The sequence below is a fragment of the Cervus canadensis genome, chromosome 15 (assembly GCF_019320065.1).
Source record: "Cervus canadensis isolate Bull #8, Minnesota chromosome 15, ASM1932006v1, whole genome shotgun sequence".
NCBI classification, from domain to species: domain Eukaryota; kingdom Metazoa; phylum Chordata; class Mammalia; order Artiodactyla; family Cervidae; genus Cervus; species Cervus canadensis.
In genome coordinates this window covers 65,363,183-65,380,223 of record NC_057400.1, presented here as the reverse complement: position 1 = coordinate 65,380,223, position 17,041 = coordinate 65,363,183, and the positions used below count along the sequence as shown (strand labels likewise).

Below are 17,041 nucleotides of genomic sequence, written 5' to 3'. Positions count from 1 at the left end.
CAGCAGCTGTCATAAAAGTATTTTTCTACAGTACACTTTTTTATCATAATAGTTTGTAGATTAATTTTTTTAATGAAATCAGGGGTTGGAAGCCCAACTGTATGTTCTGTGGGCTCAGTCGTGTCTGACTTTGTGACCCCATGGACTGTAGCCCACCCAGCTCCTCTGTCCATGTGATATCCCAGGCAAGAATACTGGAGTGGGTTGTCTTTTCTTTTTCCAGGGGATATTCCCAACCCAGGGATCGAACCCGTGTCTCCTGCATTGCCAGAAGATATTTTTACCACTGAGTCACCTGGGAATTGTCCCAATTAGATACGTGTATCTAAAAACTATACAAATAAAATTTTATATATGAGGCCTATTATTTCTATATACGCAGTTAAATAACTCAGCTTTATTTTTGAGAGAACATTTAATACAATGTGTTTGATATCACACATATTGCAGATGTATTTAATAAAAGAACAGTTTTTTAATTATCCTCAGTCAGAAGGTATAACATATGATCGAGAAAACAAAATTATGTTCAGGGTGTAGGTTTGATTGATGCTGCATGAATATTAGCAAATCATTTAACTTCTTCAATACTCAGTTTTTTGTCTATAAAATATGTGACTAGTGATATAAAGCATGCCTCACAGAATTACTTTGGGGATTACATAAAATAATACACACAAAAGTATTTTTAAGCCAGTTCAATACACAAATGTTATTACTAGTATTCTATGATAATCTAACATTTATTTTCTAGTGCATCTAATTTCCAGTTTTCCTTTCAGTGAAAAAAACTTGTTCTTCTAAAAACAATGATAATATCCACTAAGTATTTGAGTTCCAGTCTGAAAATTGGGGTTGATGGGAGAAACTGGCTGTGTATTTCTGGGAGAGCTTTAAATTTATTCTTCTTGTTGATGGATTAAACAATAGCTCTTACTCCTCTGTGTTTTCTTTATGCAACATTTAAACCTCTCTTCCTGTCTCTTTAAGATTAAAAAAAAAAAAATAGAAAGTGAAGACCTCAGGAAAAGAGGAAGGAAAAGCATAACTTTTTCTTCTTTTACCTACATGAAATCCTCAAATCCTGTATAAAAAAAAAAAAAAAAGAATGGGTTCATTAGATTATTATTTAATAAGCATATGCACTGGTAGCATGCAGGGCTTCCTCAAGTACTTGGCACTTTTCATGAATGCTTTTAAAATTATTAATATAATTATTAAAAGTTTTCCAATAGAATGTAACAATCAAGGAGTTCATGATGACATAGTTAAAATAGACATAAAGTATTCATGGGCAAACTTTTTTACTTGTAATTACACAATAGCTACAATATTAAGAAAATACACATTCACTAAATGTAGTAAATTTGGAATTTGCATATTTCCTGGGAGATGTATCACAAATCTCTGGAGTCAGTGGCTAAATACTTTAAGGAGGAACCATTAGATAGGAGTGAAGACTGGCCTTTACAAATCTGAATCATTAGTGGGAAAAATTTGGTGTAGAGAGAAAACTCTGTGTTTCTGTATAACTAAACTAAACTAGAATATTGCTTTACATATTCATTTATACACAACTAAATATTGGTTGCTTTCTGTGAATCCCTTGGTGGTCCAGTGGTTAGGCCTGTGTTTCCACTGCCGGGGCCCAGATTCCACCCCTGGTCAGGGACCTAAGATCCCCTGAGGTGTGTGACACAGCTAAAAAACAAACACATACACATATGTATGTGTGTACGTATGTGTGTGTGTGTGTGTGTGTGTGACGTATATACTGCTCTCTTTTTCCCTCACAGGTGAGTTGTAAAGTGTCCCAGTGTGTGTGTGTGTGTGTGTGTGTGTGTGTGTGTGTGACGTATATATTGCTTTCTTTTTTCCCCCGCGCAGGTGAGTTGTAAAGTGTCCCAGTTCATTCATCTTTACCTGATGGGCTGTAACTACTTTTGGATGCTTTGTGAAGGCATTTACCTACACACTCTTGTCGTCGTGGCTGTATTCGCAGAGAAGCAGCACTTGATGTGGTATTATTTTCTTGGCTGGGGTAAGTGCCATTATGCATATCTACTGATTCATCTTTAAAAAAGCTTTTGAAGGATGCAGAGTTCCTTTGTAATAAAAATATGCTTATGATTAATCATTTTTAAAACAATATCAACTGATTAACCTTTGCTTATTGCTGTAAATTAAAATATTTGAAGTACCACTGACTCACTGTTTTCAGTAACTACAGGACAATTAACGATACAGGTATTTTTTTTCTACTTAATACTCCAGTGTATGTTTTGGCTGAATATGTAGTGACTAAAACAATAGAATTATAAATTAAAGGATCTAGTCTTTGCAGTATTCTGAATTTCCTTTTTCATCATGTACAAAATGAGGGCATTGGTCTTAGCTAGCTTTGAACTTCCATTCTAAAAATGCTTGTTTAAAAAAAAATGATCATTTTAAGAGTAGAGGATTCAGTAATTGAATTGACAGCCAAAAAAATATTTTTCCACACAATCATCTGACGTCTTATTATTCACAAAACAAAAAATAATACATGTTTAGCATATTTTTAAAATAACTGGAATAAAGAGAAACATAAAATGTTAAAAAGGAATGCAGTAGAACTAGTTTCCAGAAACAAAACTGAAAGTATATTTATATATCTATCCATCTATCTATTTATCCAGTCAGATAATAGAAGTAGAGATATACAGGTACCATAAACACACCATCTTTATTTTTTCACTGAAATAAATTTTATTTCTATTGATTTTTTGATATTATTGATAATAAAAATATCAGATATATGTTTCCCAAGTGAGTGCAATTTTTGCTCAGTTTACTCCATCTGTGTATGTGTATGTGCTCGATTGTATGCAACTCTTTGCAACCCCATGGGCTGTAGCCCCCAGGCTCCACTGTCCATGGGATTTCCCAGGCAAGAATACTGAAGTGAGTTGTCATTTCCTCCTCCAGGGGATCTTCCCAACCCAGGGTCAAATCCTCATCTCTTGTGTCTCCTTCACTGGCGGGTGGATTCTTTACCACTGCACCACCTGGAAGCCCATGTATTGAGGCTATTAGTATATCCAGGTTACCCTTATAAAAGATATCTTCATTTTATCTTTGAAATATCTGATTTAGAATGCTAAGAGCATGCAAATTTTCTGATATATAAACCATCCCTCTCTTTCTTTTCTTCTTCACATAGTCAGTCTCCACTTCTTCCCACATTCCTACTGATTACAAAATATTGGCCAATTCCATCTTACAGAAAATATGTGGATTCTGAATTTCTTCTAAGCTTCTGAGAATAGGCAGCACATTTATGAACTTAGGCTCTGGAGTCCACTGATTCAAAATGTCTCCTCATATTAGAATAAATATACACACACATACTTGAAAATATAGATACCTAATACTTTACCAAATTTACTGTTCAACTAGACAGATAATACTTACTTGATAAGCATATAATGGCCAGTTATTTTTGCTCCTAGACTATCTCTGAGTTTCAAGTTTCATGATATATTTTAAGAGTTCCATCTATAGAAAAAATTGCCTATTTATTTTCTGTTTGACATTTACAGGATTTCCACTGATTCCTGCTTGTATTCATGCTGTTGCCAGAAGATTATATTACAATGACAAGTAAGATAATCTCTCTTTTTTATTTTAATTGGAAGTAAGTAGAATGAAAATGTTCAACATAATTTCCCTGCTTTTTTCCCTAGCTGCTGGATCAGTTCTGATACGCAACTTCTCTACATTATCCATGGCCCAATTTGTGCTGCTTTATTGGTATGTAATTAAAATGCTTCTTTTTCCATCACTGTTCATAGTGCAACTTTATTTCTTGAAACATCTAGCCTATGGTATCCTTTAGGATTTCAGTGGACTTAGCATACTCAGTGTTTGATTGAAGATGGCTTAATGAAGGTACTGGTTTCTTTGAGGGTTTTTTTAAATAACTGGAGGGCTTATTTGAAGTGTTGGCAAAAAGAGTAAAGGAACTAATTCACAAGGATGGTGAGGTAGCAGGGGCCAACAGTGGGAAGCTATTATCATGGCTAGACTTAAGATGGGAGGACTAAACTGTGTTCCTGGGATTGGGTGAGTGTGAGGAGGGCTGGCCCAATAGGAAGTCTGGCTTTGGGTAGAGGAACACAGTTACTGCCAAAACCACAGCCTTTTTAACAGGGAAAAAGGAGAAAGAAATACTCAAACTTCTCTCTCTGCCCATGCTCTGATCTCCTGGCTCCTCCCATTGGCCAAATGCAGCAAATGTCTGAGGGCAAGAAAGTCTGGTGATGAAGTGGTCCTCAGAGCTGCCTCAGAGCCTCCTGGGTGCCAAGCAGAACAGAGGAGGGCAGAGGAGGGACCTAGTGAGTGGGGTGGCGATCAGGAAAAATTTACACACCTGTGATGGTAAAAAAAACTAATATTCCAATAAAGGAAGACCTTAATTTGGAAAAAAAGACTGCTTAAACTGTTGTTTATTATTATAATGATCAGCACTTAATCCAACTGCATCAATTGGACATTTTTAAGTGTGGTTGCAGGGAAACAAATCAGATTCAGAACTTTTATTACATCGTTCCAATGGGGAAATAAATTAACATGCTTTCTCTCATAGAGCATTAGAAACCAGAACCAAATTACAGTTTCTAAGACTGTAGTTACAGCTGATATTAATTATACATAAAAATTCAAAAATTCAAACCCTTTTTCTCGGGTTCTTTTTTTTTTTTTTTTAGGGAAATAGTCTATTATTTTACTATATTTGCTAGTTGCAGTTTAGTATGTGGTTATGTTAGAATACTATTCATGCCATTCTCAAGTGTATCATTGTTGAGTTATTTTCAGAAGTATCGCAGTTAAGAGGATAAATTCTAGAAGCTAATTGCCTGGGTGTGAATTCTTCTTCTACCTCTTACTTGCAGTGTGACTTTATGCAATGAAACTAACCACTCTAGTCCTCAAAGTTCTTAACTTGCAAAATATAGGATGCAATAACAGACTTTTAATTTTTTAACAAGTAATTAAATGAGTTAATACATTCAAAGTGCTTAGCCGGGCATATGTAAAGCACAGAAAGAGTGTAAAATTTCTGGTTTGTGCTTGGCTACGAGATGTCCAGTTCAAAAAAATCAACACCTAGAATTTATTACATATCATGGAAATTTTACTGTAGACTCTAGGAACATTTCAGAGGCAGACCCCCTCTCCCTACTTGCTACCTGCACATACCAGGAACATGTGTGACAGACTGTTCAAGCCATATCCTGAGAAATCCTAGATTTGTATTCTTGGGAAGAACCAGCATTGAAACCTAGTCCTACCATTGCTGGTTGTGTATCTCAGGGCAAGTTTTGTTTTGTTTTGAGCGTTTCTGCGCCTTTGTTTTTCATCTATAACTGTAGAAAAATAAGAATAAATACTTCACAGGGTATTGTAAGGATTAAAGGAGAGGTATCTTGTAAAGCAGTGCCTAGAATATAGTAACCTCTCAAGAACAGTTTTTAAAAGATTTTCACTTGTAATTTCTACATGATACCATGATTCGGTTTTGAGAAAAATGCAAAGAAATCATGATTCTTTAGGGGGGTCATCCAGAACCTTACAGAGAAAATACAAGGTAAAATTTTATTATAAGTAATCTGACTCTAGAAGGGGTATGAAATTCAAAATTCTAAATTAGAAGGTTAAGGAAATAATAAATGCACTTAACAAGCGAGAAATGTAACAGCAATTAGCACAGTTAGAGAGCGTGGTGCAATTAGGATAAAATATTACATAGGAATATAGCCCATCTAGCTGCTCAGTAAGAAAGGAAGTGAAAATCCACATTATGTACACAACCATTTTTCTATTTTTTTCTGGCCTGACAAAAAGGAACCCTTTTTTTTCTGCCAGGATAAAATGTTCTGCCTTTGTTTCAGCTCTAGGTCTTGTCACTGGGCAATTCTAAGATCGTGGGAGGTGCTCTAGTGATTGTTTATATGGTCACATGTTTTTTGCACAATTTTTATAAATAAAATATTTCAACCACAATCAGTTTCTTTCCACTCAGACTTCCTCTGCCAAAATTCCTGTTGAGCAGAGTGGTAATAGAGTGGCTACAGCACTTTTGAGACCTTGCTAAGGGGAAATTAAGAGAGGATACATTTAATTTGTGTTTAGTGAGAAATGTTTAGCTCACTTTGGTGCATAGGTAAGTGATTGCTGGCTAATCTAGTAGGGGAGTACGTTCAGGAATCCTGCTGCCACTGGGATCAGGCTTCCTGCTGTGACCCGAGGTGGTATCACGGTGTGAAAAATGTCCCATTGTACCTACCACCTATGTGAACTTTATGGGTGTTGGAGTTAATATGTTTCTTCTTTTTTACTTACTTAGTTTTTCTTTAAGATAGATGAGATTCAGATGTAATTCATCTGAACTTCACAATTCTTGCTCTATTTGTATTTAAAACAAGTGGAAGTATTTGCAGAAAATCAGGAGGACATTCTCATTTCTAGTTTCACATTTTAATTCAGACTTGCATTTTGGAGAAGCACTTTGCATTTAGAAATTTTCTTATAATGGGCATCTAAATTGCAATATTTATACTGATTTTTATCACTGTGATTTTTGCATATTAGGATTATAAAATATTCTCAATTTATAAACAGATAAAATTGCATTATACCTCTTCTTCTATGGGTTGGTAGTAATTTCCACTTAGTCAAAACTTTTAAAATAACAATGAATGCCCTGGGAGGGAATACAGTAGGATAGGTGGAATAGCAGCTGATGTGTTGATTCATCACATTTCATTTTTACACCTGTTGAAGTGGCTTATGTGGCTTTTGTCTTTAGCAGAGACATTCCTATGTCTGTAACCATGTTTCTTTTCATAGATGTGTTTCCATCAGGACTATAGTTAGCTGTTTATTTTTGAAGCATATGCTCCATTGAATTCTCTAAAAGAATAGTAGTGGAATATTTTTATGCCCAGTTATTTTCATAATACATGCATCAAATCAGCAAATGTATGTTATTTGTCCATTGCTTTCTATATTAGGTGAAATATTATCATTTGTTTTCCAATTAATAAAAGCATGTAGATATAAATTGCATATTAGTATGCAGTTTGAAAACTTTAGATTATTAAACAAAGCACAGATGCTAAAAGTCAGGGTGAGAAAAAAGGAAAGAGAACAGCATATTAGGCGTTTCTGGGGCGAATATCTGTACCTCTATGGAAGGCATAAGGAATGGGCATAGAGGAAATAGACAAAATAACAGATATTGACATGGGTGAAGATAAGAAAGAAAGTATAATTCAGCCAAGGAGTGAGAGAGAGAGAAATATATTTCAGTAGAACTCTGCTCATTTCATGAACACTGTATTTTTGAAGTTTTATGTCTCCCTTTCAAACGGAACATTTTCTCTTGGGGAGAGTTGTTAATTCATAGGACCTTAAAATCACAGAAAGTAATTAACAGAAGGTTCTGTTGGGTGTCAACATTTTTTTAACCCTAGGATTATCTAGGTTGCATATCAACTAGTTTAAGTATGTGATCCAGCCTCTTCATAAGGATGAAGAAGATTACAGTATTATAATAGGGAGTTGGGATGATTTTTGTTACACACACATACACACAAATAACACAGGAAGGATAAACTAAAAGATGAAAATGGCTATTATGATATAATACATATTTGGATGGGCTTCCCAGGTGACGCTAGGGGTAAAGAACCCACCTACCAATGCAGGAGACATGAGACACAGTTTTGATCCCTGGGTCAGGAAGATCATCTAGAGGAAGACATGGCAACCATTCCATTAGTCTTCCCTGGAAAATTCCATGAACCAAGGAGCCTGGCGGGCTACAGTCCATGGGGTCGAAAAGAGTTAGACAAGACTAAAGCAACTTAGCACACACACATATTTGGAAGGTACCTCGTATGGACACTAATACAGAGTAGAAGCTTAAAATAATTAGCCTTTTTTACAAACAATTGTTTCCTTTCTTTGGGATAAAAAATATTCAAAGTTTTGGTTTTCTTAATCATAGCAGGATTTTAAAATATTGCATAAGAAAATAAACTAAGCAAAACAATCAGATGTTACCCAACTGAATGTGGTCCACAATAACACCACTATAATTTTATTTTTTAAGATATAAGTCCATTAAAAGGATGTACTTTTTAAATTAATAAATCACAATTCCAATATCTAAAGGAAACAAAAAAAGTATGTCAAAGATATTAATATCTGCACCCCATGTTCATAGCAGTATTATCTACAATAGCTAAGACATGGAAGCAACCTAAGAAGGATACACACACGCACACACACACATTACTATTTAACCACAAAATATGAGGAAATCCTGACACTTGAGACAACATGAATGAGACTTGAGGTCATTACACCAAGCGAAATAAGTTAGACAGAGAAAGACAGATACTGTATGATCTCACTTATATGTGGAATCTAAACAAATAGACAAGCTCATAGAAAAAAAGAGATCATATTTGCAGTTGCCCTTAGGAATTGGGGGTGGAGGAATTAGATGAAGATGGTCAAAAGGCACATACTTCCAGGTATAAGATAAAGGAGAACAAGGAATGTAATGTACAACATGATGATTATTGTTATCACCACTGTATGATATATATGTAAGTTGCTGAGAATAAATTGTAAGAGTTCTCAGCATAAGGAAATTTATAATATATATATATACATATATATATACACACACACACACACATACTTTTTTGGTATCTGTATGAGATGGTTGACATTAGCTTAATGTATTGTGGTTATCATGTCACAATACATGTGAGATTAAATCACTATGCTATGCAACCTAAACTTCAGTTCAGTTCAGTTCAGTCACTCAGTAGTGCCCGACTTTTCGCTACCCCATGAATCGCAGCACGCCAGGCCTCCCTGTCCATCACCAACTCCCGGAGTTTACTCAAACTCATGCCCATCGAGTCGGTGATGCCATCCAGCCATCTCATCCTCTGTCTTCCCCCTCTCCTTTGGCCCCCAATCCCTCCCAGCATCAGGGTCTTTTCCAATGAGTCAACTCTTCGCATGAGGTGGCCAAAGTATTGGAGTTTCAGCCTCAGCATCAGTCCTTCCAATGAACACCCAGGACTGATCTCCTTTAGGATGGACTGGTTAGATCTCCTTGCAGTCCAAGGGACTCTCAAGAGTCTTCTCCAACACCACAGTTCAAAAGCATCAATTTTTCAGCTCTCAGCTTTTTAGTGTCAATTATGTGTCAGTAAAGCTGGAGAAAATAAAATAAAAATTCAACAGCAGAAACAAAAATTAATACTTAAGCAAGTATTCTCAACAGAACATATTCTTGTGTACTGAAAATATTCTAAGATTTATAAAAGCAATGATTCTTCAGTAAATATTCTTAATATGAAATAATTTCCATGTGCCATTTTATTTTCTTTTAGGTGAATCTCTTTTTCCTATTAAATATTGTACGTGTTCTTATCACCAAGTTAAAAGTCACTCACCAAGCAGAATCCAATCTCTACATGAAAGCTGTGAGGGCTACGCTTATCCTGGTGCCATTACTTGGCATTGAATTTGTGCTGATTCCATGGAGACCTGAAGGAAAAATTGCGGAGGAGATATACGATTACATCATAAACATCCTCATGCACTATCAGGTATGGTGTTCTTGCATCAGGAAGGCACCTTGTGATGTTTGGATGTAAATTTACATATAGCTTTGAATTCATTTTTAACTACCTATACAGCAAATTGATTACCAAAAAATGTATCTTTTCCATTTGGAATCAGATAATTCTATTTTTCTTTTACAGGGTCTCTTGGTATCCACAATTTTCTGCTTCTTTAATGGAGAGGTATGGTGACTGATTTTGTTCCTTTTATCATTTTGTGTTTGTAATCCATTTTTTTTCCTTTAAAAAAGAGAAAGAATTATAAATTCCCTAGGAATAAGTATTTCAAATTCCATTTCTGTCAGAAAAAAAGACCCATAGAGGCTCTTTAAATACATGCAATTCTTTTTCCCAAAAGTTCGGGTCAAATTAGAGTTGAGGCTAGGGCAAATTCAGACTCACTTTAAAATATTCTGTCAATGACTTTTATTCATCTAGTCTTTCAACTTAACTTTTGAACTAATCCTACCAATTCTGGACTTGGTCCTAGGCACGGTGTTAGACAGTCCTTATCTTCATCGACCATACACTCTAATGGGAAATAAAATTGCCTCATTTTTATTTTCTCTCTTCCTCTGTTGGCCTTGTCCACAATGTGGTCTTTGGAAACATTTTTATGTCGAATAAAAAAGATTTCTAAAAATGTAAACCCAGTTATACACGGAAGAGCAGCGGCAGATCAGGAAACATGATAGCGTCCTCTAATGCATAACATGGCCATGTGTTCTCAGACGTTTCAGGACTTTTATCCAAGGCTTTCCTAATTGGAAAGTTTCAGGCATTTTAGAAATTGGTACCACATTTCTTATGCATGTGAATAGAACTATAGCTCAGTGGTTTGGGCTATATTGCTTTAGTTCTTTGTATGTTTATAATCTACTTGACAGTGTTAACCTGTTGGAGGCTTTAGGCAAAATTCAACAAAGTTTAGAAATTCAGACAGCAAATGATAAGACTTACACATTTGTAACTGTGAAACTTAGCACAAAGCTTCAGACTGGCAATACATGGAACCAGTTAACATAACTTTATAAGAATCATTTCTATGCAGCTAATCGATGTCAGAAATCATGTACATGTCGTGAAAAACTATAAAATATTTTTCTCTTGTTTATGTGATATTTTACTTTCTCTTAGCACATAAAATTTCATATTTTATTTCTCAATTTTAAAATATAGACTTTATTATACATGTATATTTATTTATAATGGCATATAGAAGTATCAAACATATTTAAGTGGTCTCTTCATGACTCTTCTGCTGTGTAGAGGACAAGAGTGACTTTTTCTGAAGTGAGAAGTAGAGACAGAGAATGCAATTAGGAAGAATAGATGCATTGTTTGTTTTGATAATAAAATTCAAATAGTATTTATTGTGTAACTATAAATTTATTATTACATAAACTGAATTAGACAATCCAATTTCTGCCTATATAGGATTTTATAATTAAATATAGATAAGAAAGCTATAATATGACATAAAGCATGTATGAACTAAGAAAGATATGCCTTTGTATCTGCAGGAACAGATTTTATTTTTATAAAGGACATTTTTTTAAATGCACACGTCATAATCATTAGTAAAATATTTAGTGATGGAAGGCAGTGTAGAATAAAGGCACTGACAAAACATTGCATTTAAACCCAAAGATGCCACTTTGTTCCTGGCTGTAATGTCATGGGAAATACTCTGAACCCCATGGAGGCCCAGTGTGTACTTCTAGTCAAAGGATATAAAAGCAAGTTCCTTACACAAATCTCAGAGGGATTAATGTAAACTAGGAATATAAAGCTTTTAGCACCATGCGCCAACCTCAGTAGATAGTACATTAAAGATTCCTTATTAGGTTTGTCAAATCACTCATTTATAAAAATATATGTATGAAGGGGTACATTACTCATATCAGAATCAAATCTCAAATTGACCTTTATATTTAGAAAGAGTGCTCAGGGAATATTTACACTAATGCCTAACACCCTTATTACACTTTATCCATGTAAGCAATAGAGACACAGGCCTTGATATTTTGCCATGTCCTAAAATTGAGAAAATTTTGGCATTAGAAAATTATAATAATATAAAATCTTTGAGCCAAGTTGTTACCAAATCCTTTAGCTCCCCACAACATCTCCAATATCTGTCCCCCTTTCTTCATCTCTAGATATAATCCCTGTTTGTGTATGATTCATTTCTCATCTTACGACATACTATAACCCTTCTTTTTCTGTCTTTGCCTCTAGTTTTTCCCATTCTCATAACACAAAGACATGCTGTCAAATTCATTTTGTGTGGTTCCAACTATGTCATATACTTCTTAAAATCATTTGCTTAGGCTTAATTTCCTTTTTGCTTTCCACATTAGGTCAAACAGCTTGTCTTTGTCTTAATATCTCTGTTTACTTTTTTATTCTCACATTTTGTTTTTATTTCTCAGCCAAAATATTCTTATTTGCATTTCTCACTAGTTAAATAACTGTGGCTTGACAAGTCCCCAGGTTGTTTCATCTCAAGTCCACTCAAAAAAAATGTGTACCATTAGCATAAACTAGGGACTCTGGTCATTGGAAGGGCCCTCATCAGACATGGAAATGTACAGATGTTGGAGTTGGAGGTGTGTTTGAATATTCTCATTTATACTTACTGACTCAATATAAAGAAAATCATCTGTGTCTTATGTTAAATTAACACCAAAGATTATATGGGCTTTCCAAGTGGCGCTAGTAGAAAAAAACACGTCTGCCAATGCAGGAGACATAAGAGATGCAAGTTCGATCCCTGTGTCTGGGAAGATCCCCTGGAGGAGGGCATGGCAACCCACTCCAGAATTCTTGCTTGGAGAATTCCATGGACAGAGGATCCTGGAGGGCTATGGTCCGTATAGTCACAAAGAGCCAGACACAACTGAAGCGACTTAGCACACACGCCCAAAGTCACTGTATGTGGCCTACCTAGTTCTGATCTCTAGCACCAAACAGAAGAAAGAGTAATTAAACTTCAAATTTAGAAGAGAGGGATCTAAATACAAAAAGAGTGGAGTGATGACATAGCTAATTTTTTTTTTTTCACAGTGCTCATCCCATTTGTAATTTTCTGTTCAACATGTTCTTTCCTCTGGGTGGAAAGCTACGGGAGGAATAAAAACTCTGTTCTTTTTTTTTTTTTCCCCAGAATGTAGCTTAATATCTGTCATATGGTAATCACTTAGTAAAAGTGAGTGCTACTGATGTTGATGATGATAATTTATTATATTTCCCTGTATCCCTAACTTATTTTTCTTTTATCTCTTTTCTTGTCACCAATTATCTCATTCTTTTAATAAAATGTTGATACAGCACTAAATACTGCTCATGCCAGTTTGTGAGAATGCGGATTAATTACTTAACAGCTAGACATTCATGTGCATTTATGCTTCAAAGAGAAAGCATAGAAAGTAAAATATGAATTTTTCTGTAGTCTGTACTAAAGAGCGAAGTAATTACAATCATTTCCCAATATAAAGATGGTTTACTCAATTTCATATTTAAATAAGAAAAGAAAGCAATATTATTTACCCATTAATATCAGTGATTTTTTTAAAAGAAAAGCTTCCATATATAATTAATTTAATTGTACTATCAGACATATTATCTTCATCTCATTTAATTAACTGCTCTTGCCCTTTCTGTTTCTTTCTGTTTTATAGGTTCAAGCAATTCTGAGAAGAAACTGGAATCAATATAAAATCCAATTTGGAAACAACTTTTCCCACTCAGATACTCTCCGTAGTGCATCTTACACAGTTTCAACAATCAGTGATGGTACAGGTTACAGTCATGACTGTCTCAGTGAACACTTAAACGGAAAAAGCATCCACGATACTGAAAACGTGGTCATAAAACCGGAAAAGCTATACGACTGATAATAGAGGGTGTATTGCTGAACTATTTTTTGCCACTCCTAACTCAAGGACTTCGATCCATGACTTTACAGCCACAAGACTTCAGTATTAGATGAATTATTTGAAGGTGACAAAGAAAACCCTCATGAATTCAGTAGTGTATTGAGAAATGTTTCACACTAGCTCCATGGGGGGAAATTGTTTTGATCTAGGATTTTTGCCAGTTTTTATGTTGTAAATACTCCCACCATGACTGATTTCCAGCTATCAACTTAGCATCACTGCATGTGGAACTGGGTAAAAATGAGCACATTCTATTCCTGTAGGTTGGTTTGAGCCACCTCCAGCACACTACTGCATGAATCCACAAATAGTTATAAAAGTTCATAGACACAGTGGCCACAATTCCACCCCTGTTGCCTAAAGAGGCCTTGTGAAGGCTTATAGATTTTGAGGGAAAATGACCTTTCACTTGTTTTTAAAATCTTTTTCCCAAGTTCATTGGTGCAGTTGATTTTTTTACCCAGAAAATGTTCTAGCTCTTTTGTTTTTATTTTTTTAAATGGACCCGATAATTAATGATTCCTTTTTGCTTACTGTCTTCTCCCCAGGAAAAATATTGAGCAGAATTGCAGTTGGCTCCTTATTTGCTGATTCATCACAGTTATGCCCTTTGTCATATGCATTTTTGAGACTTGATGAATAGTATATATGACATGCAATCCTGCTTTGGTATCATTAGGGAGACATCTTGGTTGATACTACAAAACATGTTGTCAATTACTTTCTTATCTTACTACACAAATGGGAAGGAATTCATGTCCACGTACCTGTAAATAGAAACCTTACCCCTTCCATTTCTACTATATGGACAAATTAGCAATTATTTTACATGAAGGAAATCAATGAAGGATTTATTATTTCCTCAAAAGTTTGTAAAAAATTGTGAAAACAAGCTTGTAAATACTCTGTCATTCTATTTTATAGCCTCAAATATATACAATCTACATAATTTTTAAAACAAATGCTTAATGTAACAAAGTGTGCATGCTAATATCTGATACTGTCTCTGGGCTAGTTTTATAATAAAATAGAATCTGGAATTCTATATTTGTTAAATATTTTAAAGACAACCAGATGTCAGCATCAGAAGTTTGAGAACTAGGTTTGAGAAATATCTATGATAAGATATAAAATATTTATTTAAAAATCCCTCAAGGCCATTGTTTTATTGAATATATTTGCTTTGGTGATTCAAATCTTAATAATAAGTATGTTTGACATATTTTTCCTTTTATTCTGACGATGAATTTTCATTCTAATCCAGAAAATTTAAATGACTTCTGTAACAAATGCCTGTCTGTTACTCTTTTGGTTTTTAATCCCATTAAAAATATTAGTTTTCTGACTTACTATAAGATGATATATAGTTTTGGAAATACTCCAGGCTATTTTTTAAAAGTAGACAAATATATCATATACAATGTTTTAATATTTTAATAGAGCTAGTATATATGATGATACAATACAGTGAAAGACCTGAATGTAACAGTGGGTAAGAATTTTTGTTGGAACATTTATGGAATAATGAAATTAAGATGGAAGAAATCTTCACTAATGAATTAGAGTGATATTTAAATGGGATTCATTTTCCCTAATGTTATTTTCCACTGAAATTTCTGAAATTCATAAGTCAATTTTGGCAGGAGAATTCATTATTTTTCTTTTTTTTTTGTGGTGTGTCAATCTGCTTAAAATAGATTAGACTAATGACTTAGTCATCATAGGTTTTTTCTTAAGCTGTAAATAAATGGTAAGTTCAGAAGGCCTCTGAAATTGTGCAGGAAAATCATCTAAATTAATAAGAATTAACTTATTAAAAGGTCTGATCAATAGATTTACGATGTACCTATACACATATAAAAGCTGTATTGTTAGTCTCAGATTTATGGATTTCAAAACAAGTTGTCATAAAAAGGAATGCAGTCTGTTCTGGACTTTCTAATGCTAAATTATATAATTCCTTTAAATAAACTTACTTTTAGCTCTTTATTATTCAAAGACACAGATTCAAATCCTTTGCTGGCACTGTTCATATGTTTCAGCATTCTACCAGACAAACTATCAAGTCTCAATCATAAATGACAATAGAAAATGTCAAACTATCAGCAAGCATCATATTAAAAATACATTGTAACTTTCAAGTATTTTTATTGTGCTTTTATCATATTCAGTTTAGATCAGATTTCCTTTTTGGCCAGGATTTATCTATTGTACCACCTTTAAGCGTAGACAGTCATGATTAATGAGTGTTAGTTTTGTACCCATATATTTTTGGAAGTAATATTTTTAAATATTAGACTTCTCTAAAGCTGAAGTACTAATAATTAAGATCTCCTTTGTATATTATTCATGAAGAAAAAGTAAAACATATAATTTTTAAAAATAAACGGCTTTGGTATCTAAAAGCTTACTGGGGAATTTCTAACTTTTAAAATGTAAATCTGCTACTTTTCTGCAAGAACTTGCAAAAGTCATTTTAATTTTTTAAAAATTCTAGTCTGTCATTTTTTTAAATTCTAAATTTATTTAGTGCATTTACTCATAGACTATGCATTCTGGCATTTAGTGTTTGTTCTAATGTAATCCAATGTACATAGAAGTAGTGGTAGCTGTAATGCTGTATTTATTGCTTGATAACTTTTTTACAATGTGAATTTATTTTAATTTTTACTTGGTTTTAATATGCTAATAAAAACGATCATTTCTTTTATTTCTAAAACATACCCAAGATACTCTGTTCAATTAACTCATGTTATGCCTACTTAATGTATATCTCTATATTTTGACTGCATGAAAATATTAAAGTTATGAGCTAAAGTTGATTTTCACTCATGTTTACTGGAGTGCTGAATAATCTAAATTATAATGATCTTTAATTCTTTATAGCAACCAGTGGAACACTTAAAATTGATGAGTATATCTCAATTACCCTCTTTGAGGTCTTCCAGAATCCTATAAATCATTCTATAAAGCAATTTGTTTTGTAAGCTACAAATTCTAAATAAATTACAATGTATGCAAATTCCTTCTTAGACTGAAAGAAAGGAAAAGATGCCCAGGGAAAAGAAAATGCAGACATTTGTCTCCTTTCTCCATTATGCTCCATTGTAATAGTTTTGTATTGAATAATAGAAAGGAAAAGAACTATTTAAGTATACAGTTCACTCATTTCAAGTTGTTTTTTGTGTATTATATTAGTGTTGTCACCACAGTCAATTTTAGTACATTTTCATGACCTCAGAAGTTAACCACCTAACCTTTGCTATCACCTCTATCATCCCATCGCTGCTGTCACCCGAGGCCTAAGAACACTAACCTATTTTCTTTCTCAGTAGACTTCCCTATTCTGAGCTTTCATATGAATGGAATCATATGGAATATGGTGTTTTGTGACTGACTTCTTTC

The 17,041-nt window shown here is 34.0% G+C and overlaps 1 protein-coding gene across 3 annotated transcripts in view; it reads left to right on the top strand.

Annotated features, from left to right (window-relative positions):
• Positions 1-16,458, top strand: part of CALCRL (calcitonin receptor like receptor) — a 127,375-nt gene extending 110,917 nt beyond the window's left edge. For all 3 annotated transcript variants that reach the window (XM_043487566.1, XM_043487563.1, XM_043487564.1), the window contains 6 exons: positions 1,888-2,041; positions 3,582-3,642; positions 3,726-3,792; positions 9,462-9,680; positions 9,837-9,878; positions 13,379-16,458. In XM_043487566.1, coding sequence (XP_043343501.1) covers positions 1,888-2,041; positions 3,582-3,642; positions 3,726-3,792; positions 9,462-9,680; positions 9,837-9,878; positions 13,379-13,594 — 759 coding nt within the window. In that variant the 3' untranslated portion in view covers positions 13,595-16,458. The remainder of the gene's footprint in view (positions 1-1,887; positions 2,042-3,581; positions 3,643-3,725; positions 3,793-9,461; positions 9,681-9,836; positions 9,879-13,378) is intronic.
• Positions 16,459-17,041: the final 583 nt, after the last annotated feature.